This window comes from Ambystoma mexicanum, chromosome 12 (genome assembly GCF_040938575.1).
Source record: "Ambystoma mexicanum isolate Mex_15411 chromosome 12, UKY_AmexF1_1, whole genome shotgun sequence".
Classification (NCBI taxonomy): domain Eukaryota; kingdom Metazoa; phylum Chordata; class Amphibia; order Caudata; family Ambystomatidae; genus Ambystoma; species Ambystoma mexicanum.
This window is the reverse complement of record NC_090936.1, coordinates 528,955,698-528,980,947: the sequence shown is the minus strand read 5'-3', so window position 1 is coordinate 528,980,947 and position 25,250 is coordinate 528,955,698. Positions and strand designations below refer to the sequence as shown.

Sequence of the window (25,250 nt, the reverse complement as noted above, 5' to 3'; positions counted from 1 at the left end):
CAGACAAATGGCTTGAGTCCTGACTGAGCGAGCGAACCTCTAGGATTCTCACTGAAGCCGAAGCTGCCAACCCCATCCCAGTATCCTACGCAATCCCACAAGAGTCCTGCCTCTCTCCCACTTTGTACAATATGTACACCAAGCCCTTCTTTGACCGCCTGGACAATCTGAACATACGCTATACAAATTTTGCTGACAATATGCAGATCCCTCTCAAACACACGGGCACCCATGAACTTAACTCTGCTAATAATAAACACTTTTACAGCATCATTCATGCATGGATGGCCAACCACCACCTCTGATGAATGATTTAATGGAACTGCTTATTGTCGGCTTCCTTCACCAACTCAAGCACCTCGACCCCAGCCTTCACCTCCTTTCTCAATCAGGGAAATAGCATCTTTATATCTCATGATGTCAAAACACTAGGGATCTACCTTGATGCAGAACTCAACATGCACCAACAAGTGAAAGCTGTAGCCTCATCCACGGCAGACTCGACTAAACTAATTAACCTTAGAAAGTAAAAAGATGCGCAAATTCAAAAGAAACACCTATGACTACTATAACAATGAGCTATACACCTGGATGGACAAGTATAGACAGCCTGGACAACCTCAACATTCTACGAATGCTTCTGATCATTCCAGCTCAGACTCAGACATTCAGTCTCGCCCAGGCACTTCAAGAATACCAACTCCTGGTAATGAAGAGCATATTACCGCTACAGAGAATACCACAAGAAATGAAGATTGAAAACCCAGAGAAGAGAGACCACTCAGGCAGCCTTTTTTAGACAAAGGGAAAGGAAGAATAGAACCAGGAGGGGCCACAGGAAAAGAAACCTTGCAGAAACCAGAGTCAAGGTATCCGAACAGGAGAGTCTAATTATTAAAATATCCAAACGGAATTTGAGCAATATAGATAAACAAATCCTCCAAAAGTGACTCAGATTTGTATCAAAGCATAGCACAAACCTTTTCAATACCAAAATAGAACTTTTCAAATTTGTTCGGAAATTGAAATTGAGGGCATTCTTCACTGATTTTGAGATACCCGATGAACATAGAACCAACAATTATCTCAAACTTAAATCCAAGAGCTCCTTCATACCACCATTACCTCACAGCACTACAGACATTTTCCATGAAGCAATCATACGAGATTTGAGGAAGATCTCCTTTAAGACGCCTAAATTTCGCAATCTGAACCGTAGGGATTTGTCAGTATTTAGGAATTTGTATGAGGATGAGATGATCACCATTCGACCGGCAGATAAAGGCGGCGCTCTAGTGGTAATGGACTCTACTGACCATCATGATGAATGTCTAAGACAATTGAGCGACACTAACATCTATAAAGCCTTACCTTGTAATCCAATCAGAGAGATTTCAAACAATCTCAAACACCACATCTCTATTTGCTCCCCAAAATCCATAAATCTCTTCTGAAACCTCCTGGACGACCAATTGTGGCTGCCACCCACAGCATTCTCAAACCTTTAGGCATCTATATTCACACAATTCTGCAGCCACTTATACAGAAACATCCAATCTACATCAAAGACACTACACATTTTTTGAACAGATTGTCGAACATCCAATTGGAAGAACATGATCTCTTAGTGACCATCGATGTGAACAGTCTATATACTTCCATTCCGCATTGTTTTGGAAAATTAGCAGTGGACTGGCTGCTTTTACAAGAAGAGGAAATAGGGGCATCTAAAGAATGGGTCATGATGCTACTTGAATTTATTGCACAAAATGCTTATTTTCAGTACGAGAAACAATATTTTTCACAAATCAGTGGCACGGCCATGGGGGCAACTATGGCTCCAGTGTATGCAAACTCATTTATTTTGAAATTTGAAGAAGATCATATCATTAAACATCCAGTCTGGCACCTTTACATCAAGCACTGGGGCTGGTACATTGACGATAACTTCCTAGTTTGGACTGGTCAACAGGCAAACCTTGATTCATTTCTAGAATATATCAACTTGATTGATAAAAGAATTCAATTGACATATGAAATAGGGCAGCCTAGTGTACACTTTCTAGATGTTGCAGTGACTCCAAATGGACCATTATTCAACACAGAAGTCTACCATAAACCGACCGATAGAAACAACCTACTTCATAGGATGAGTTTCCATCCAGCAGCCACTATACGTAGTTTACCATATAGTCAACTACTACGCATAAAAAGACTCACCAATATAGATTCCAAATATGAACAAGAAAAAGAAGAACTGCTCAATAAATTCAAAGCGACAAAAAGACCAAAAAGTAAAGATATCCCAAATGGTCTACGTCAGTAAATACAGTGTACAGTCCTCTAAAATCAAGAAAATAATCCTTAAGCATTGGCCGATGCTAACTTGCTATGACAAATTTCAGAATCTGTTTCAAGAAAGACCGTTTTTTGCTAATCAACGAAGTAGCAACTTGAGGGACCTGCTAGTCTACACCAAACCCAAAATGACTAAGAAAGTTCTGTCAAAAAGACAAGGGACATTCCCATGCATGTCATGCAGTAATTGCAATAAAATCATAAACGGCAATACAGTCACACACCTGAGAACTGTAGAAAAGATAAAAATCAAGGACTACTGAACTTGCATGTCAGAAGGTGTTTTATACTGCATCAAGTGCCCTTGCGGGTTATTGTACATTGGCCAGACAGGCAGAAAGGCACAAGTAAGATGGAATGAACATAAATCAAATGTTAGAACCAACAACCATCACTCTCCAGTGGCCAGACATTTTAATCAAGCAAAACATCAGATATCACAAATGCGATTTCAAATTCTTGAAGTAGTCCAAATGACAAACATCAGAACCAGTGCTACTAAAAGACTAGAGCAACGCAAAGCCTATTGGATTGAGAGGCTGGACACCGTATCGCCTTGTGGGCTCAATAAAGAGCTCAACATGCATTGCTTCATATGAAAAATACATTAAGTTGATATTGCTTGGTTTGAATTTAAGTATATCTTTTTCTCTATTATTTATTATTTTCTATGTTTCTTCTTTTTTCTTTTTTCTTTCCTTTCTTCTTAGCAAATACTCACAATGCAATTTCACTGGCTGGAGTTAAGCTAGAGATAATGCTGAAAGGTACGTTTAGCGTTATGCATAGACATGAGTGCTCTATTGCTTTGCAAACTTTCTAATTAGGTTATAAACATCGACAAAGAAAGACTGGTAAGGTCGACATCATTTGGCCATTGTATTTACCTTAATATTATGGCCTGTGTATTATCTGTATTAAGTCAGATTGTGTGTGTAGATTCAATATGGATTGAATATCTACATTTATCCTCAATATGTATGATGAAGTAATGACTCACCACTTGAACTGTATCATTGACCATTAACATGCCTTTGTATTTATATGTTTTCATGATTATTGAAATTAGCGTTGTGCTGCGCACAGGCATAACGTAATTACTTGCCGTTATAGTTTCCATGGGACAGAGTTTTAAGTAAACACCCAGTCTCTCTTGAAGTATTGACAGAATGCTTCACATATTAACATAAATAGGCTGCTTTACCAGTTTATTTTAACTTTGTAAGACGTAATGTTACCAAGCGTGCATATTCAAAATATACACTTTCAGCATTTCCGTACCTACGTATTCACAGCTTCAAGCCTATTGATTCTAACGTTGTGTTTTCAATAATTAGCAGGCGCTCTCTCACAGCTAAGGCTTGTTGAACTGTTACCATAGATACATAGACACATTAGCAGCAGTCTTTCTAGTCAGGTTGCTATGACAACCACTCTCACTAACGCTGAGCAACGTAATCACGTAACATTCTATACAAGAACGTTTCCTTGGCAATGCTCATGTTTAACCAGATCTGTCCGCCGCGCACGGATTTCCACAACGCTGAGAATTGTCTTCTTCTTTCAAACGCCACAAGGTAGGAGAACATTTTAAATAATAGCAAGCTTATTGAGCGTAGTACTGCAAGTCAGAGTCTCATTCTCGTTATTTATATTTCTTACAATGGACAGGCAGTTCCAACTGCGAACCTGCATGTTTATCATCACGGGTCGGCACATATACATCTAGGCTGTCAGGAACAATGCACGCCATGGCATCTTTCGCTACCTCCAATATTGATAGTTACAATATTCTATATGGTAAGCGCAATTCAATTTATGTAAACTCCTATTTAACACAATAAGATAAGTGGAATGATATCAATTGGATGTCTAAGTACCATACACAATCTGTTTTGCAGAGAGGATTGTTATAGCGGATTTACCATAGAGGAATTATTTGAAATGCGCAACATATGCGCCTAGAGCAGAAATGTGTATTAAATGAGAGCTTCTTGACATATCAACATGTAAAACGAGGTATGTGTACTTTTATTCAATATTAAGTGCAATTAAACATCGCAGTTTACAACAATATGAAACCGGATAATTTTATTTACAGGATTACATCTTTAATGTCTCATAGGCACAAACCTACGTATAATTAACTCAAGGCGATTATATGTGAAAACCAATGGGAAATTTGCGATACATTTCATCCCAGGAGATAATTCCCAGCTTTGATTGATGCAAATTGAAATATCACTATGATGACCAAGTAATAAGGAAGTACATAATTGCAGGTATTTCCTCATGGGCGTAGTTACTCATGGTAATCATTATGATTGTTTTTGTGTGTAAGTATTCCATATGATTTTTGTACTTTGTGTTTCCTTTTTTTGTACTATAGAAATTCGCCCTGATGAAGGACCAGGCAAAGGTCCGAAATGCATTGGCATATAATTTCTGCTTCTCTTAAATTGATGAATTAAAAAAGTTACTTATAACAAAACTCGATTGGGATTTCTTCTCCACACCAACTGCTGGAACAGCGGATACCTTGGATTAAATTAAGTCCATAATTTATTCATCATTAAGACATATATTGATTCAATATTTTTCAGTAGTTTTTACTACGATTGGCGACCCAAGGTCTGATGACAATTTTTCTCATCAGACATTACTCAAGTTTGTGTTTTCCCAGTTTAGTGTATACTGGTTCACTTGGTGACACTATTAATTGCTTATTCTACAATAGCTAATAGTTAATTTAAACCTCACATCTACCTAACCGGTGCGTCCCAACCTCTGTTTCGACTAAACTTATCAACCTTTCCAGAAAGTTCCTCACCCCTAGTAACTGCCTCACCCTAGCCAGAGCCATTAACAGCAGTAATGTTAATGATATATTATTTATATAGCGCCTTAATCCAAAGCGCTTTAAAGAGCACAGATTTACATACACTATCACCCAACCGAAATTTATCGACCTTGGAAGGATGAAAGGCTGAGTTGGCCTTGCCGGGATTCGAACCTGTGACCTGCAGATCACACTCAGATTGCAGCAGCGAGCGCTCAACCCGCTGAGCTATCTTGCCAGCAGTAAATTGGACTACTGCAATGCCATCCTCGCAGGGACCTCCTCCAACAAGCTGATTAAACTACAGCTGACCCAGAACAATGCCCTCAGAGCAGTATGGGGCTTTAAGTGATCATATCACATCTCCTCAATCTGACACAAAGTTCACTGACTTCCTATCAAGGCCCGTACTGAATTCAAAATACTGTCCATCACTCATCGATGCCTTCACAATACCGCCCCACGTTACCTCACCCACCGCATCACCAAAAAATCCAGCCAGGCATCCTGCGCTCCTACACCCCCCTATCCTCCAGAAAAAGAGCAGGTGGATCCAGCTTCTCTGTCATCGCACCTACATTATGGAACACTCTCCCTCCATCCATCAGAGATGAACGCTCTTACCTTATCTTTCACAAACAAATCAAAATAGCTCTGTTCAACACATTTTCATGAATCTGTACCATGAAACTGTACCAGTTGGTAGACCATCACTTTTCATGAAACGGAACCGTGTACCTGCCTAATGTATTTTCTACTCTGTAATCTAGCGTGGTGATACCTCGGGGTCTTGGGCACTAACAACAAATGAAACAAACACATAAATAAAATACTTAAAAAAGGCAAGACTTTTTTTTACACTACCAGAGGAAGCAGCCACCTAACATACATTGAGGCTAATATCCCCATACCTAATGCCGTTTCGAATGGATGTGTCATCACAACTGCAGACACCATTGAGTAGGCTGGAGTGCTACTTAACTTTGTTCTAAGTCACCCGACTGTATTTACTGCACTACACTCAGTTGTTCTGCCCATGTTGGCACCAAAGTGGATTCCTCATTTCAATCATTCCTCTGAATGCAACAGGCATGGATCCCGGGCCAGAGTGCCAAGAGCTACCCCCCCATGCATGACTGCTGATTTGATAATGGTTTTATGTTGTTGTTGGGGATATTCTAGGCGGACACCGCCGAATTGGGAATGGTGGTGAGGGTGGGTTGGGTTGTCGAAAGTACGGGGGAATGTTTAAATTGCTTGGCTAGCAACTATGACATTAATTGTAGCAGATTCTGGTCCTGTGAGCAGTGTTTCACTCCTTGTCTAAATCTTATAAGGAGTGATTCTGACATAGTGTGACACCCTGATGTGGCTGTATTGAGCTGGAGCGTGAGGTTTCTGGGTAACCCGGTGAAAGCCTGGAAACCTCTTGCTTATATGGACAGGCACAAGGCCCATTTCATCTTTTTGCAGGACATACATGCTACATTGTCTATTAACACAACATTCATTAGGGCCTGGGGAACCAGTTGGTACTGCACCTTATAGTCATCACAAGCTAGAGGGGCCATGACCATTATACATAAGTCACTGCAATTCACAATACTAGGCTCAAGGGTTGACTCAATGGGCTGCTACGTCATTGTGCAGGGTACGCTCCTCAATAGAGAGTTTTTACTCATAAACACTTACAGCCCAAATACTGATGACGCGGCCTTCTGGGAAAATAAACGCTATTTCTGAATCTCATCCAGAATCAGGTTTGTCTGTATAAGAAAGTCAATCAAACTGTATTGATGAAGGATGTCTCCAAGTCTAAAAAGAAATGCATGTGTTTCCGTGGCACGGGCCTATAGTTGGGTCCAATGCATTCCGCCTGCAAGTCCATCCTCAGGGACCAATATCTAAATAGAAATACAAAGATACAATAGCATAAAACAACTCCTGGAAAAATCTCATTCAACTATAGAAAACAATGTAAAGGAAAAAATGCAAACACAAGTGATCCTACCTGCATTTATATAATCTTCTAAGGATGTGTTCTCAATATTGTGAAAAGAGTAATGCGTTATACATCCAAATAACAGAGCAAAGTGATATCGATAACCCAAGAAAACACATACATATTTTATATGATAAAATTCCCTATTGGTGTACTCTGTAATGGTGCCACGTAGGGGCTAACAGTCCTGCAATTCAAGAATGAAAAAAAAAACAAGTATGAACAAAATGTTCTCAAGAATGACCAACAGGTAGCACCAGATGTATAATAATCTGCAAGCGTTCTTACCTCCATTCTATTGAGAAACAGCATCCTGGATGCAGTGAGTGCGAACTTTGGGTGATGAATACATTCTTTATATAAAGTTAGAATGAAAATGGCAGCAGACTACCAATGTGGTGACGTCATTGCGTGTGACAATGTTTTTAATACCAAAATACTGATTAACAATGAGTTAGTGAAATTAAAGTGACAAGTGGAAATGCCAATAGAAACAGATTACAATCATGTGACTATATGTCCTGCATGCTCCCTCCAAACCAGCTTCTGTATCACGCCAGACACAACATGCTCCCACACCTCACATTGCAAGCTTGCCCACAGCGAAGCGGCAGGGTTTGCGCCGGTTCTCTTCATGTCCTTATAGCACTATGCAATATGGAGGAGTCAACAACATCACCCTGGACTACGTTGGAAGTTACCATGGCGGCTGTATTTTCGCCGCAGCGGCGTCTGCTCCATTCTCACCGCTTTACGCGGCATGCCAGTCAGGTTACGCTATAAACAGACGCTGGGCGTGGCAAGCATTGCTTCTCAGCTGTGATTTTTCCAGCGTTTGGTGTTTCGTTTTGCTTCACTTACCTTCTTGGATCTTGACCTTGGATTTGGTTTTGGACTTCTTGTTTTTTCCCTTTGGTTACGGCACTTGGCTCTGAACATCATTTGTACTGCTACGACTCTGAACTTTCAATAAGGACTGCCTCTGCCTCTCCCTTGCGACGACGTTTCGGTATGATTCACCCGGCAAATGACGTGGATCCTGTTCTTTCCTGGAATGCCTCTAGATTCCCCTTTTTGTGCATCATCTGGTTTTTTGGAACTTGACTCTAACGGAGCTACCCCTTGAGATGCTGCTGCTGCTGCTGTTGGCATATATTGAGGTAAAATGTACACATCACTTAGTGGAACACTGTTGCAAAAGTCCTGCTCTTTTCTTAGAGCCCTGCCTTTGCTACCTGATTGGTAGGTGCCTTTGCTTACTCCAGTTACTGTGTGTAGTTCTTTACTTTACTTTATTACATTTATATAGTGCAGCCATAGACCCTGAGACATGGGGGTGGCGACTGAACACACACAACAAATAACAGAGATCATAGAGAAACATATGTAAGTGCTAAAAAAGACGTACTCCTCGTCAGATAAAAACTATATATAAGTTAATTTAAAAGGTGAGTCTTCAGCCTTTACTTAAAGAATTCAAGTGACTCGATGAATCTCATGTCCAAGGGGAGAGGCTTCCAGACCTTCGGTCCAATAGAGAAGAAAGCTAAGTTGGCCACTTTATTAGTTCGACATTTCGGAACGAGTTGTAGGTGGTGATTATTAAACCTTAGTGTTCTAATATTGTTTCTCTTGATAAGGAGCTGTTGTAGGTATTCAGGCATGTAGCCAAGTCTACATTTTTGTACAAGATTCTGGGCTACACGGGCAGCCAGTGGAGATCACGACGTGACGTGATATCTATATTTAAGTTTCATAACAGCTCTTATTGTCGGACGTTATTGGACGTTAGCTTGGACATGAGTTCTAAGAGCACAGTCTTAGTTCTAAAGCCAACCCAGAATCCAGACTGATGGTCGTTCAAAACAGGATATTTCTTTAGGTGATCTACAATTTGTAAAAAGGCCACGCGATCAAGGATCTTAAGAAGGAACGCCGTATTGGTAATAGGCTGATATGTGTTTGGGATGTCGACTGAAAGGCCAGGCTTTTTCAAGATGGGCATGACCCAGGCCTTCTTAAGATACTGTGGGACCGTAGGAGATTATAGAGGCATTAACAAATTTACAGATAGAGGTGATTAAGGAGGGGGCACAATTTTTAATCAACATGGTGGTGTAAATATCATTCTTACATTTCGTGGGCTTAAGTTGATTAATAATGATTCTTTTCCGTAACAGGGGATAGGTTAAAAATAGGAATGAGCGGAGATCTTTGAAAGGACCAATCCGCAGGCTTGGACTAAATACATTTTAGGTTGTTACTCTTTTCCAGGATGTTTTCCTTGATAGTATCACATTACTTATGCATAGCCTGTTGCATTACATTACACCAAGAGACATCATCCTTTTCATGTACTTACTGTCATAATCCTGTTTTCTTCCCCTGCTACAGACACCTGCGAATACAGTGCTCCCGCTCCTGTTCCAGCCACCTGTGGCTCCAATAACTGAACAGCGAGTATATTACTAACTCCCTGTTCGGTGCTTGGGGGTGGAGGTATATTTAACCTATGCTGCCTCAAGTCTAGACAACATGCAAATGGATATGGTCATAAACTGGAACATGTATCCGGTAAGTTAATATGCTAATATTACATTTAATTGAGACATTTGAAAAAAATAAAGATATGTGCATGTGTCATAGGATAAAATCAGGAACTGTAGTTAATAGCTAGTAAATGCATGTGGTAACATTACTAGAGTGCTAAGTACAAATACCAGAAATGTTTGAGAAAGATTAAAAATATATAAAAACAAAGTGGGGTAACCAATGGAGATTACATATGTGGAATAAGTTAATCAGTAAATGTCATTCGGTGGCAACAAATATCGCTACACGAAGCAGATCTTAACATGGAGGATCAAAGATAGTCATATTATAAGAAAGTACTTTAGGTTGACCAATATAGAAACAAAAAGTCAGTGCATAAATTAATCTTAACATGAAGGATCAAATAAAGTACTGTTACAATAGGAAGTACTTTGGGATAATTGCAGTCATGAAACAGGGTGGGGAAGAGAAAAAAAAGGGGGAAAGAAGAGGTACTCCTCAATTGAGTCCAAAATAGCAGTAGAAGTTACATTCCTTATTAAGACCACCTGGATACAGTGAATTCAAACACTTGATCCAAAATGCTTCCCATTAAACCAAAAATAATGCCAAGCCTTGTTCTCCAGGTTTGATGTTGGTAACTTCCAAAATGTGAAACTTCATTTGTGATATCTGGTGACCTTCTTCCAGAAAGTGCTGCATCTCTCTTGACTTCACATTTTTCATGCTTAGATTTGAACAATGCTCGTTCCACCTCAATTTGGCCTTCCTACCAGACTGTCTCACGTAATATTTGCCAAAAGGGCACGTGATACTGTAGATGATACTGTGGCTGTCAGAAGTAGAAGTTCTTTAGATGAATCTTCTTCCTCGATTATGGATGATGTACCAGATTCCCTTTAAATACAGTGCTACAATTGGTGCCTTAGAGGTGTGGAAAACTAACACTGTGTTTGGGGCGTGTTTTATCTTGTCCACTGTCATTCCTAACCAACATATCTTTCCGATTCATACTTTTAGTGTAAGCAAAAACTAGGGGATCTTTATACAAAGGACCGAGTAACTTGTCATCTGACAGAAAGTGCCAATAATTCTAGATACATCTTTTAATCTTGTCTGGGCCTGTCTGGGAATGGCTGGGCTATATTACATTTCTGTGAAAATGCCAGTCAGGTCCCATGTCCCTGCTCAAGGACTAGCCTTGATGCCATGCACTTCTCTACATCACATGAGCACACGTTGATGGAGCAACTCCACTGATAAGCATCAGAAGCACAATAGCATGACACCAAGTAAAAAGAGCATAAACTCTTCTCACTTATTCACGAGTGCTGTTTTCTTCAATTTCATGTTGCTGCACTACCGTAACAAAAGGTAGACTTGGCATGCTTTCCGCACCTGTTATGTCCAGCACTCCACGGCTGTGTCTCATGACATTATTTCATCCTCCCGTCTACCTGACCTACCAAAGCCATCCCCTCCCATCACCCCTCAGTGTCACTCCTAGAGCACGCTCTACAGCCCTCCAATACCTAGAGCTCACCCTGACGCTCTCTGTTCTGAAAGACTTCAGAAAAACATATGCTGCAGTAAGAGGAATACACAGATTCGGCATTCAAAGCCTTCTACTAACTGGGTGTGTGCCCATGACCCGCTTCTGCTGCGCCATTTGTTCCATTCATGCTCTTGCCATCCATGTCCGATGTAGCCTCCAGCCTACTAGAGTGGCTTTCCAGCTACATGCCCAGGTCCCAATATGCTACTTGAATCTCCTCACGCCAACCATACCTTGGTGTGAAGCATTCTAATGATACTCACTTGCGGGTGTTTTTGATAAATATACTTGTTTATGCACTGTACCGGCCAGTTTATGTAAATTGCCTGAAGCCGACCTAATTTGAGTGGTCAGCGTTGTGCTGTATTTGTAACGTAGTCTGTCTGAAATCTACCTACTTTGAATTGTCAGACTTGTGCTGTATCTGTAACTTAACTTGTCTGCAAGCGACCTGATTTGATTTGTCATCCTTGTACTGTTTTTTGCACACAAAAATAAATTAAATAAAGCCCTCTTTAGAGTATTTAGAAACTTTCACCAAAGAAGGTATAGCTGTAGTGCTCTTCTGAGTCAGAAGGGTATTTCTAGAATGCCTTCAGACCTTCTCTATGGATTCCTGTATCACTGATTCAAGATAACCTCTGGCAAATAAATGTTTGTCACCTGTCTTCCTAAAGTCTGGTGCATTCTTGTTCATCTTGTAGTATCCTCTTAACACACAGAAACTATCTGCATGGGAGAATCTTGATAGACTAGGAGGATGGAAGTTAAGTCTGTGGAGATGGTTATTCAGGTCTGTTGGTTAACGGAACAAATTAGTTGCAAGTGAATGATGCAAGTGAGCATAGAGTCTTCAGTGGGTTCATCAGGGAAATTAGGCTATTTTAGCCTAAAAGCAGTTTGCATTCTGTATTAGTGCAGTCTGAGCAACAGTGCCAAAATCTGAGTGAGAGCTAGTACACTTTACTACAAACGACTATACCCACACACTTGTGCCTGCTCTGTGAAAAGTGGGGAACCAACATTCTCGGTTTCATATTTTTCAATTTAAGGTACTGCACAGTCTATACAACACACCAGCAAAAATTAAACTCATGGATTCAGATAACATCGGTCGATGCCGCACGTGCAGCGATGCGATGGGCGATTGCATTCACATTCTCTGGGCCTGCCCTGCATTGCACTCTAATACAACAAGACATTCTTCCTCGTAAAAACATACCATTTTTAAGAGAATTTATTATCTGGTGTCCGAATTAATCCAAGAAACACTCTTTCTGGGTGGCAGTCTGCGACACTCTCTCAATGATAGTGGGAGCCATTCTATAGCCTAACCTGCAATTGTCTGTGTTTAGTTTGCTTAACAATGTGCCTCTACTTCAGCGGAGATTGAGGCTACTTGTTAGCAAAATGTTTCATACTTCTGGACAGGGTTCAAAGGTCAACGCCTACGGTCGCTGGCTGGCTCGCGATGACACCTGGGCGAATGATATGGAAGAAATGTATGTCACCACGATGCCCAGGGCATCTAAAGTCATGGATATTTGGGCAATCTTTAAGAACCATCTAATACAAAGGCCTCCCACTTGAAATCTGTAATTTTAGTTACCACACCGAAGCGATGAAGGATGCTCTGAATACTTCTCCTGATGTGCCCACAAATGTACATGTGGATTTTGACTGTATGCCATATGTGCTACAGCTGCTCTACAACTGAGCTATACCTTCATTTGCATTGTGATTGTTCACTGGTCATATTGTAAGTGACCTCTTCTGAAAATTGTGACTGAACAACTGTGTAACAGAAGGCATCCAAGCAAATACATAATGTTTAAAAAAAATGTAAAATAAAAATAAAACACAGGAAGTTAATCCAAACAATAGATGATTTAGGGACATGAAACAATGTAAGATTTTTCTGGAAGGAGATAAAAGGACACTCAAAGGTAGAAGGTTCGGACAACACGGGGAATGGTGTAACTGATCAATTAGCCAAAACTGAAGATCTTATTGGGAATGCATTAGTATGGAACATCTCCTCAGAGAAATATAAGTAATAGCAGTGAGTCAATCACACACTTGTGCTGAAAGTGAGCTTTCCAATCTTCAATGGATTAGAGATGCTCTAGATCTTGATTTAATTAGTGCTCATTAAGGAGATCTAATTATTAGGAAACATCACAAGATACAGAGAACCGCTTTCTCAAAAAATTGTCAGGAGAAGAGATATCTTTGAGTTTCAATGAAGTTTCAGAACATTTCTAAGAATTAGGATGCACTTTTTTGTTAGGAAACCCCAATCTGGTTACAATAATTGGGAGGTACCTACCTCATTCTAAAGCATAATCTTAAAGCATGCCCATGATTGATTGACATCTGGCCATCAGGTATTTTAAAATTGCTTATACGCTACACATGGGTTCATACTTAACCCATATTTAAAGTGGCATCTGTTATATACTTAGTTACAATCTTGTTCTCCCATTCAATGGGAATGAAATTACCATGGTGTGAGCTACAGATACTATTTATTGGTCCAGTGATATTTCTGCCCATGGCAACAAGTATATGTTTACAGTTACTTACGTATTTACTAAATGGACTGAATGTCCGACAGCCCTACATTGTAAGGCAGAGACTGCTGTCACTTTATTATTCCACCACATCTTTTCCTTCTTCAACTTTCATCAAATGATTGAGTCTGACAAAGTCACTCATTTTAACTAGGAAGTGATGACCAAGATTTGGAAAATACTTGGCATCAATAGAAAGGTACACATCTCCTACCATCTGGTATCTAGCTGAGGAGTAGAGCAATATGACTAAACAATTGTGGGAATTCTGAAGAAGTTTGTGGTTGATTCTTGACCTAGTGAGTAAATGTGATTACCACTAGCTCTGATGGCTCGGAGATCCACCCAAATGTCCCTTTTATAAAACATCGCTGGTACAAAAATAGTATTGCATCAACATTTGTTATGCGGAACACAGACACAAATGTTGGTAAATGTCTCTTCTACGCATTAATATGTAGACAATCTTCACAAATACCTTCAACAGGCCTATCCTCAAAAAGTCAAAGAAAAGCCTTTTGTAAATAGACACAATTGTTGAGACCTGAAAACCTCAAAAGGGGAATATGAAATAAGTGACCTAGCCTATCTTTTGAGTTTCTGAAGGATTCCAGCTAAGGAGAAGAAGTTCCTACTTTCTTGGAAAAGGGCTTTTGCAATTATAGATACAAAATATATGGCTGCCTATAAAATAAAAACACCCAAAGCAGATCAGGTAGAGGAACACTGGGTTTATTTTTTTGCATTTATCAACTTTATTGATTTTACAAATTGTTTGCTTTTGCTTAATTCTCTTGTCCTTTCCCCGGCCTATGTTTTGTGCTCTTTGTATTTTCAGCTTGGTGGTATTTGATTTTCTTCTTTGAGGCATCCTGCCAGGGCCGCTTCGAGGATCTTTGCCGTTCCAATGGTCCAACTGGTTTTCTTTCCACTCAGTAGTCGGTTCCAGCAAGTTTCTTCTTCTCGCAGAGAAAATGGTTCAAGGAGAGGTTTTAAGTATGCTTTTCTAAAGGCTGATGTTTCGGGGCACCTCATCAGCAGGTGTCAAACTGATTCTGTTTCTGAAGGGTCCCTGTCTTAGTCTACAGCTAAGTCTACAGCTAAGTCTATAGCTAAGTCTACAGCTAAGTCTATAGTCTACAGCTGCTGGTGTTGGATAGTCCCCTGAGCACTCAAATTGCATTGGTTTGAAGGAGATTTAACTTGGCCCTTATGAAAGTTTGTCTCAAGCGTTTATCTGGGAAGCTTCTGAGAACTTGTTCAATTTCATTCAGTTTTTACTTTGCCTTGGGAGATGGGTAAGTAGTTTGTTTGAATCTGCCTTGTCTTGGGTTTCTATCCAGTCCAGTACCTCCAGCTTTCTCTTAACTTTCGTTGGGTTTTGAAATAGGTCCTCTTTGTTGCAGCCAGCTTGCTCTAATAGTTTTTTCTTAGCTGCCCAGGCTGAAAGCATTTTGCATCCTCCTGTCTGTAATTCTTGATTTATCAGTTTGTATTGAGGAGCTGAGTCCGAGATAATCACTTTTCTGTATAGTGACATTTCACTTGAGTTGACTGCTGCTTTTAGAGATAAGAGTCCTAGTTCTCTCCCTGTTGCTGAGACAGCTGTTGATGTTGGGAGGCGGAGTACTTGCCGCCAGAAGTATCCTTCTAGCTTGGCCCACAGACTTGACAGAATTGTCAGGATGGCTTTCCCGCCATATGTCAATGAGGGGACAACTTTGCTTTATAGAACTTCATCACTGGTAACAGCGAAAAGCGTCAGAATTTTCTGTCCAGAGCTTGGGCCTGGGAGGTGAGTTTCGGGGATTTTTCCCAGAGGTGGGTCTGCATTTTCGCTTTGTTGCCTGAGCTATCAATTATTATCCCAAGTAACATACATTCTTTGACGAGTTCAATTTTGGTTTTGTCGATACTCCAGTGATGGGTTTTTCTTTTTGTTGTAGTTTTCGCGATGATCAGAATTTTTGTTTTCCCTATGTTGATCTCAAGATTGTTTTTTGATATGTAACTGGCCAGGTTGTTCAGCAGTTGGCGTTGGAGACCGATCGGGGTCTGGTCTATCAGGATGATATCGTCAGCGTAAAGTAGCCTTGAGACTGGGCACCCCCCTATTTTCGGTGGAAAGGATCTAAGCTCTTCGCATGACTCTTTGTCATCTCCAGGGAAGGCAGTGAATAAGGTGGGCGCCAAGGGGCAGCCTTGATTCGGTCCTCTGTTGGTATTGATCTCATCTGTCAGGGTCCCTATTTGATTGAGTTTCACTCTCATTGTGGTGTCTGTGTGGAGAGCTTTGATTGGTTCCAAGATCTGTTTAGGGCAGTTCCATGCATCCACTTTGGACCAAAGTAAATCTCGGTCTACCTTGTGAAAAGCTTGAGTTAGGTCGACGAAGGACATGAATACCTTCTTTTGTTGTGCCCGCGATTTACTTTTTATTATGCTCAGTAGCATAATATTTACTGTTGTCCCAATGTTCTTCATGAAGCCAGCTTGAAATGGGTCATCCCCAAGGGAGCAGTTGGGCCATCGTTGGACGCTTCCTAAAAGGAACGAGCCCTAGATTTTTCCTATTGTATCCAACAGCCCTATTGGGCGGTAGTTGGCGGGATCGGATCTGTCTCCCTTTTTGAAGATTGGTACGACTATCGCCGACGTCCAGGAACTAGGTATTGTCTTTGTCGGGTTTATTTCTTTGAAGACGATACTGATGAAGGAGGCCCATTCGGCTGGATGGTTTTTTAGGTCTATATTCATTACTCCGCCCGGGCCTGGAGCTCTGAAGGATTTTAGTTTTTGAATCGCTCTTTCTATATCGGCTTTGTTGGAAAAGTCTTCCCAAGGGACAGGACCCGAAGACTTCAACGGTATGTGTTTCTGAGCCGGCGTGTGGAACAGAGCGTTAAAGTGCCTCTGCCATCTTTCCTCACTCACCGCGTTAACTAGTGATGGACCTTCTTTTTTGTCGACCGATTTTATGAGAGACCAGAATTCTCCAGAGTTTCTGTCGTTGACCTTCCTCAGCATCTCCTCTGAGTCATGTTGAAGGAGTGTTGCTCGGTAGAATTTGATCCATCCCGCATATTTCTTTGCCTCTTCTTGGAACTTTTTTGGAGATTTTGAATTAGACGCCTGTCGCTTTAATTTGGGTAGGTCACAGCGTGTCTCCACCAGAAGAGTGTCATAGTGATGGATGCCTCTCTTTGCCCCTTCGTGATGTTTAAACGGCCTGGCTTTGTATGTGATATGCAGTGGCTGGTAGTCGATTTCTGTCCTATTGGCCTTGTCATTATTTTCCAGTTTCTTTTTATAGCTTAACGACAGTTCCAATATTCTTTCTGTTGTTAAACATAGGCGGACTTGTTCGTTAGTCACTTCGACTTTATCAGTCATTATCAGGTTTGAGGGCCTTTGGGAGATCCACGTAATGTGCAGGATTGTCATGATCTCTGCTTCCAAAAGGTCAGGGTTTTCCCAACTCCCTTGGAAGCAGATCCATAACCCAGGTTCCGAGTGCCAACCAGTCCCAATTGGGACCTTTTGGACCCAGTCCTGGCGCCAGCGGCACCAGGCTCATAAATATGCCCAGTCCCAGCGCTGGAAGCGCCGGGCTCATAATGCTTGGGTGGACTTACCTGCAGCAGACCATGCTGCTTACTTGCCTGCCAGTTGAGCCTCTGATCCTCTTCTGTTTGCAACTACTTTTCCTGTTGGGTGGGGCAGGAGCCACTCCCTAGGTTCAGAACAGTGGAACTCTTCTGGAAAGCAGGAACTCTTTTCTTACCTAGGCGTGGCTGTGGAAGGAGACACCTAAGCACTACAGGAGGCTATTTAAACCACACCCGATGGATGAATCTTGCTTTGCGTTATTCTGCATCCTCTGCAGCAGAACGCTCATCGTGTCTTCTGCATCTGATCCTGGGCCTAAGGAAAAAGGCTTACCATCCTGAATCCAGTCTTCAGCAACACCTATAAAGACAAGAAAGAACAGGTTAGCATTACGGTCTTCAGTGACAGCTCTTCACTTACCTGGGCCATCGGCTGTCACCAACGCCTCGCGCTGCATTCTGAAAGACAAAGGCTTACCTACTCTTTGTGCGCGCCGGAGGTCTTCACACTGCATTCCGGCATCTGAAAGACAAAAGCTTACCAACTCTTCGCACGCTCCGGAGGCCTTCGGCGCTGCATCCCGCATCTGAAAGACAAAACAAGGTGCGTTTAAAGACATTGGGGAACTTTAATACTCACGTGCCATTACTCCTTTCCACATCTAATCCAGTGGGTATTCCAGCACCCTGCAGCCGCTACGAACTTTTACCTGCAAAATAAAAAGACAGTTAGAGCGCATCGTGAAGCAGGCAACAAGCGCTTACTTACGTGCTTCCAGGCGCTTCTATTCATCACAGGGGCTCCATCTTCAACTCACTTCAGCCCGTCATCCACCATCGCCGGAACCCTGCAAAACAAGAGACATCATTACTAAAGACTTTAAAGACATTAGAATTACTCGAAACTTACCGTTTGTGCAGTAAACGACGGACAGCAGTCCTCTGAAGTCAAGAGGCCTGCTCCCCTTATCCAGTGAAGAAACTGGTTACAGCACCCTGCCCCGAGGCAGATGGAGAGCACGGCGTTCACTTACCTAAGACATCTTACCCTTCGAGTCAAACATACAGTGCACAGAGGTCCAGCCCAAAGAGCCAGCCGTGTGTTACACATCACCTTTGAAGATACGGTATACGCCCAGTCAAGACCGGCGCCTCTACGGGAATCAGGTGAGCGTTACAAGGATGTTATGATCACTGGCATTAGATCTTGTTATGTTGAAGGATGTTACTAGATTGAACATTGCCTCAGAGGCGAATATATAGTCAATGGTTTCTTTTTGACGGTCTCTCTCCCATGTTGGAATTAGGGCTGCTTGTTGGGAAATGTGTTCAGTGTTGTGGAAATGTCTTGAATCCATCAAATTCGCCTATTTTTGGCCCCTGTAGTCCCCCTTCCGCTTGGCATTATTTGCTGGCGAGGATTCTTTTGTAGTCGGGCAATTCGCATTTAGGTCTCCACATATGACTATCAGCATTGTTTCCGAGTTGGGTTGGATGTCATCTATTTCTGCTTCCAGGGTTCGTAAGAATCTTTTGTCCGTGGTGGCTTTGGGGTTCCAGTAGGTTGTTATAATGACCATTGATGATTCCTGGGTCTTTTCGCTCTGTGGGTCTGATCTGGTCCACTTTACCTACACAGAGAGGTGGATTTGCGAGCAGGAATGCTTTTTTTGGAAAGACAGGCCACGGCCTGAGTGGACTGCAATCAGGAGGCCGGCTGTTGGGCGGCCCATCAGGCCTTTTGTAGCTGGTGACTCTTCTATTGCGTATCCGTTCATTGCTGGCGCAGTTGTCAGCCAGGTCTCTTGGAGTGCTATTATATCGAAAACACCCAGGTTAGTTTCTCCTTTTGTCGTCAAATGTTTAAAGCCATGTGTGTTCCACAAAGCCATTTTTAATAATGTTGGTGTAGGTTTCTTTGTGTCTCCATTGCTTGGGATTGCATTCTTTTCTTGTCTCGATGCTGGTTGGTATTTATTTGCTGATGAAGATGCTGTTTTCGGAAGCCAGGCCCACAATTGTTTTATTGGGCCAGAAGATAGAGAGTTTTGTTTAGTTTTTGTGTTGTGGTCTGGTTGGCCGTTCGTTGCTGATTCCTTAGCACATGTGTTGACCTTTCCCAATGGGTGGTCTTCTCTAGCTGCTGATTTAGGCTTTTCCGTTTTGTCTTTTCTTAGATCTTCAATGGTCTTGGTATGCTGTTTTTGGTGTTGGCACCGGGTTTATATTAATCAGCTGAAAACCTGTCATCCCTGTTTAATTCTCAGGCAGATAGAGGGACTATCCCAACCCACGGATGAGCTGACATCTGAGTAAAAATGGAATCTGCTTAAGAAAGGTAAGTAACTATGTTTGGATGAAAGGATTACTGTCTGCATATTAATGTTAAGATTTGTTAAAGAAGAAAACAACAGTGTAGGATGGCCAAATATCCTCTGTATTCATGTGTCATGAATTACATGATATGCCTATAAGGAACAAGTTACTTACCTGTAACTGTTGTTCTCCAGCATGGGTCTGGCATGGATTCACATGCTCATGAATATTCCCCGTCGTCAGGCTGGGAATCCTCGGTAAAGAAAAAACCAGTATCAGTTTCGTTTCTGATCTGTCTTTCGTAGTAATAACCAATCACTGGTCTCTGCGTCATACTGACCACAGCCAATGACTGCCCTCTACCTAAGCACCGCCTCTGGCAGCCATCTTCAGATTTGGAAGCACGTGAAGTGGCAGTATGACCAAGTGAAGAGCCGCAGAGGGGTAGGCGGGAGGGTTCGCATGTGAATCCATGCCAGACCCATGCTGGAGAACAACAGTTACAGGTAAGTAACTTGTTCCTTCTCCAGCATGGGGTCTGGCATGGATTCACATGCTCATGAATAAAGAATACATAGCAGTACACACATGCACAACCACGGGAGGTGGCAAAGGCTCAACATTAAGCATCACATCAACTCAACATTAAGCATCTTACCTCCTCACCAGGCTCACCTCAGGCGAACAGGTTGCGCAGCACTGCTTGGCCGACCCTGGACTCCTCCCTGGAATCCCGGTCGACGCAGTAGAATTTCGTGAAGGTGTGCGTCGACCTCCACGTAGCAGCCCTGCATATGTCCAGCAGGGGCACACCAGATAGGAACGCCGTGGTAGCTGCGATCGCTCTGGTGGAATGGGCTCTCGGACGGCCAGGCAGCGGTCGGTTTGCCAACCGGTGACAGTACATGATACAGCCGGAGAGCCATCTGGAGATGGAAGCCTTCGAGAGAGCCTTCCCCTGATTGACAGGTCCAAAGTTCACAAAGAGTTGTGACGTCTTCCGAAAACCTTTCGTGCGGTCCACGTAGAACTTCAGCGCTCTAGCTACATCCAGCGAGTGCAAAGTCCTCTCAGCCGGCGACGAAGGCGACGGGAAGAACACAGGTAACACCAAGGGTTCGTTGAGATGAAAGTCCGACGGTACCTTGGGCATGAAGGAGGGGTGCGTCCTGAGCACTACCCTCGTGTCGTGGAAAGTCAAGTACGGGGCCTTGCAGGAAAGGGCCTGGATCTCTCCCACTCGTCGTGCGGAGGTGATGGCCACGAGAAAAGCTGTTTTCCACGATAGAAACTTCAACGGGGCCGAGTGCAGAGGCTCGAACGGAGGTCCCATGAGTTTGGTCAGCACCACGTTGAGCTCCCACGCCGGGGCCGGAGCCTTCACCGGCGGGAACGATCTGAACAGTCCCTTCATGAACTCTTTCACCAGACGATGAGACCACAAGGACGTCCGGCCCGTGGTTCTGGTGTATCGGGAGATCGCAGCAAGATGAATCTTGATGGACGCGTGTGCCAGACCAGCTTTGGCCAGCGTCAGCAGGTACGGCAGCACTTGGGGAGCCGTAATCCGTAGAGGGTTAATCTTCTGTGCGTGGCACCAGACAGAGAACCTCTTCCATTTGTGTCCGTAGCATTTAAGAGTCGAGGACGCCCTGGCCTTTGCAAGAACCTCTCTGCAATCGGCCGGTATGTCGTATCCTCCAAACTCTAGCGCTGCAGGAGCCAGGCCTGCAAGTTCAGCGACTTCGGGTCGTGGTGGAGGATGGCGCCTCCTTCCCTGGAGAGTAGATCCGCATCCGCCGGCAGCTTGATTGGCGGGGACGCCGACAAGTCCAGAAGGTCCGGGAACCATATCTGCCTCGGCCACGCAGGTGCGACGAGGATCATCCTGCACCGTGACCTCTTGAGCTGGTTGACGAGCCGGATTAGCAGAGGCAAGGGAGGGAACGCGTAGAGGAACAGGCCCTCCCAGGGGAACGAGAAAGCATCGCCCATGCTCCTCGTCTGGGGAAACCTGCTGGCGAACCTCCGGCACTTGGTGTTCGTCGCCGTCGCGAACAGGTCGATCTGGGGTGTGCCCCACCGTCGGAAGAGGCGATCCACCAGATCCTGCCGTAGTTCCCACTCGTGGCACGAGCGCAGCTCCCTGCTGAGTGAGTCGGCGATGGTGTTTTTTATCCCTGCCAGATGAAACGGCACCAGAAGAATCCCTTGGGCGACGGCCCAATGCCACAGGTCCTGCGCCTCCTTGGACAGCGCTGGGGACCTGGTTCCGCCCTGTTTCCTGATGTAAAACATGGTGGTGGTGTTGTCGGTGAAGATCCTCACCACCTTGCCCTTGAGGGACGGAAGGAAGGACCTGAGGGCCCAAAACACTGCACGGAGCTCCAGGACGTTGATATGCAGGGACTTCTCCGTCGGGAGCCAGAGTCCCCTTGCGTGCAGATTTTCGGTGTGCGCTCCCCACCCTTCTAGGGAGGCATCCGTGGTCACAGTCACCTGGTGGGCTGGGGTCTGGAAGTCCATGCCCGCCGTCAGATGCGCGCGGGTGCCCCACCACCGTATCGCTCGTCGGAAACTCTCGTCGAGCTTGATCCTTTCCTCGAAGCTGCCCGTCGTCTGGATCCAGCGCGCATCCAGGAACTCTTGCAACGGGCGCATCCGGAGCCTGCACATGGGAATGAGGTAGATGCAGGAAGACATCATCCCGAGGAGGGACTTGATGGACCTCACCTTGGCCGCGTCGGCCACCAACATCCGTTGCACCTTGCCCAAGATGGTCCTGGTCCTCTCCTCCGACGGGGAGGCCAGAAGGGACACTGTGTCGAGCCTCGCTCCCAGAAACAGTGCGACTTGCGCGGGCACCAGGTGGGATTTGGCGTAGTTCACGGAGAATCCCAGGTCCGTGAGGAGTTGGACGGTCCTTGCCGTGTGGACCACGGCGAGCTCCCTCGTCTTGGCGCGGATGAGCCAGTCGTCCAGGTAGGGGTAGACGTGAATCCCCTCGCGGCGCAGCTGCGCCGCCACCGGTGCGAGGCACTTGGTGAAAACCCTGGGTGCCGACCGCAGTCCGAAGGGAAGGGCTTTGAACTGGTAATGACGCCCTTGGACCACGAATCTGAGGAATTTTCGGTGCCCCTTTAGGATGGGAATGTGGAAGTAGGCATCCTCCAAATCCAACGACGATAGGAAGTCTCCTTCCTCCAGCTGACCCAGGACGTGCTGGAGGATGACCATCCGGAACTTCTGCGCCTTGATGAACTTGTTCAGGCGTCGCAGGTCCAGGATGGGGCGCCATCCTCCCGTCTTCTTCTTCACGAGGAAGTAACGCGAGTAGACTCCGGAGCCCCGAAGCCTCTTTGGGACGAGTTCGATGGCGCCCTTTCTGAGCATCGCCTTTACCTCCAGGAGAAGTTGAGGGACGTGAAGTTCTTTCCTGGCCACGGGGGGGACGCGCGGGCACCTTCTTTGAAACTCGAGCGCGTGGCCCCGGGCCAGGGCGTCCAGCACCCAACGGTCGGTGGAGATGGACTCCCACACGCTGACGAAGCCCGCCAGCCGGCCTCCCACCGGGGTGCTTCGGTGGGGGCCCGACCCCACGGCCGGTTAAATCCTGCTTGGACGCGGCCTTGCCGCCTTGGCCTCCTTGGCGACGACGGCGGGGTCCGCCAGACTTGCCTCGTCCTCTGTAGGCCTCTTGCGACGACGAGCGGGCCGCTTGACGGTAGGAAGCGAAACCGCCGCCGGAACCTTTGGAGGCGCCCTTGCCTCCGCCGCTCCGAAAGGGCGTCCGCCGTTGCTGCAGTACTCCAAGGGCCCGGGCCGTCTCAGTATCCGCCTTGATGGCCTGAAGGGAATCGTCCACTGTCTTCCCAAACAGGTTGTTCCCGTCGAAGGGCATGTCCAGGACCCTGGTCTGGACGTCCTGCCGAAAGTCCGTAGCCTTGAGCCATCCGCGACGTCGAAGGCAAACGCCGTTGCCCATCTGGCGGAACCCAGTGTCGGCGATGTCCGTAGCCACGGTGATGGCGTGGTCCGAGGCCACCTCACCTTCCTGCAGGATCTCAAGGGCCTCCGCCCTCTTGTCGTCCGGCAGAAAATCCAGCAGGGGAGCTATCTTGTACCAGAGTTCCCTGTCGTAGCGGGCCACGATAGCCAAGGCGTTGGCCGCTTTAATCGTCGTCGACGCCGACGAGATGACTCTGCGTCCCATGGCATCCAATTTCTTTCCCTCGCCGTCCGGCGGGGAAGTCGACGTGGAGGCCGCACCCCCCCCCCGCTTTCTTCCTGGCTGCCGCGGAGACGACGGAGTCCGGGGTAGGCTGCGCCCGGAGGCATAGGGGGGCCGAGTCCGGGACCCGGTACTTTTTCTCGTACCGGTCTCTTTTCGCTGGCGTCGTGGTAGGGTTCTTGAGGAGGGAAAGGCCCTCATCCCAAATGTCGTCCAACAGAGGCACTGCGAGGACCGTCTTCCTCTTGGTCTCGCGCCGTTGGTAAAGGAAGCCTTCCTTTTTCTTCTCCTCAGGGCAGAGTTGGAAAAGCTCGGATGCCCTGGCGATCATTGAGTGGAACGATCCAATCTCGTCGGGCGGAGAAGCCCTGGTGGGAGGCGACGACGGAAAATCCTCGTCGTATGCCTCGTCGTCCGTACCCGTCGCTGCCGTGTCAGTCCCCGTATCATCCCCTCGGGTGGACGGGGAGGAGGGCTGGACGGGGCGCGACGGTTGAAAAGGAGGCGGTGGATGGATCCTTCTTTTCTTGGTAGGGGGAACACCAGAAGGTCCCGGTTCTGGATCCCCCGACGGGAGAGGTTCCTCCGTCGGTAACGGTAGTCTCGTCCTTATCTCGGAGCATAAGGACTGTATAGCCAACAAAATGACCGCTGAGTTGTCTTGCGGCGCTGGCAGAGGGGAATCCGACGGGCGAGCAGGGGCCCCGTCGGTATCCTCGACGATGTCGTCGTCGTCACCTGCGTCGGGGCCCATTCCGACGGGCTGGTCTTGTTCCACGCCTAGGCCGTGGCTTAAGACCTCGATCAGTTCCTCTTCTGAGGTTGAGGCCGAATCTACGATGACGCCCTGCCCCCCCTTCTTCCCCACGGAGGGTTTCACGGGGGTCCTATCGATGGGCACGAAAGAAGACTCCCTCCGAGGAGGCAGGGAGATTCTGGGCCCCGAGGCCGCCACCACTGGTGCAGCCTCCACAGGCTGGGCCAGGGCCGCCGCGACCGCTTCGATAGAGGGCTTGGTCGAATGGATCAAGGCCTTCACCACCTTAGGTGCGCTCACCGCCTTATCCTTGAGGGAGGGGGCACTGCCACGCTCCTCCTCTGCCTTAGAGCTCGACCGGGGTCTCTCCAGGAGCTTCGCCGGGTGCTCGGCCTTCCTCTTACCCGACCCAGAGCGTTGGCTCGTGGTTGATGGTGCCGGGGAGGGTGCGCCCTGCC

At 45.5% G+C, this 25,250-nt stretch overlaps 1 protein-coding gene across 1 annotated transcript in view; it reads right to left on the bottom strand.

Moving 5' to 3' along the window:
* The window catches only part of LOC138514518 (olfactory receptor 13G1-like), a 39,457-nt gene extending 23,177 nt beyond the window's left edge, over window positions 1-16,280 (bottom strand). The window contains exon 1 of the mRNA XM_069629990.1: window positions 15,761-16,280. Coding sequence (XP_069486091.1) covers window positions 15,761-16,280 — 520 coding nt within the window. The remainder of the gene's footprint in view (window positions 1-15,760) is intronic.
* Window positions 16,281-25,250: the final 8,970 nt, after the last annotated feature.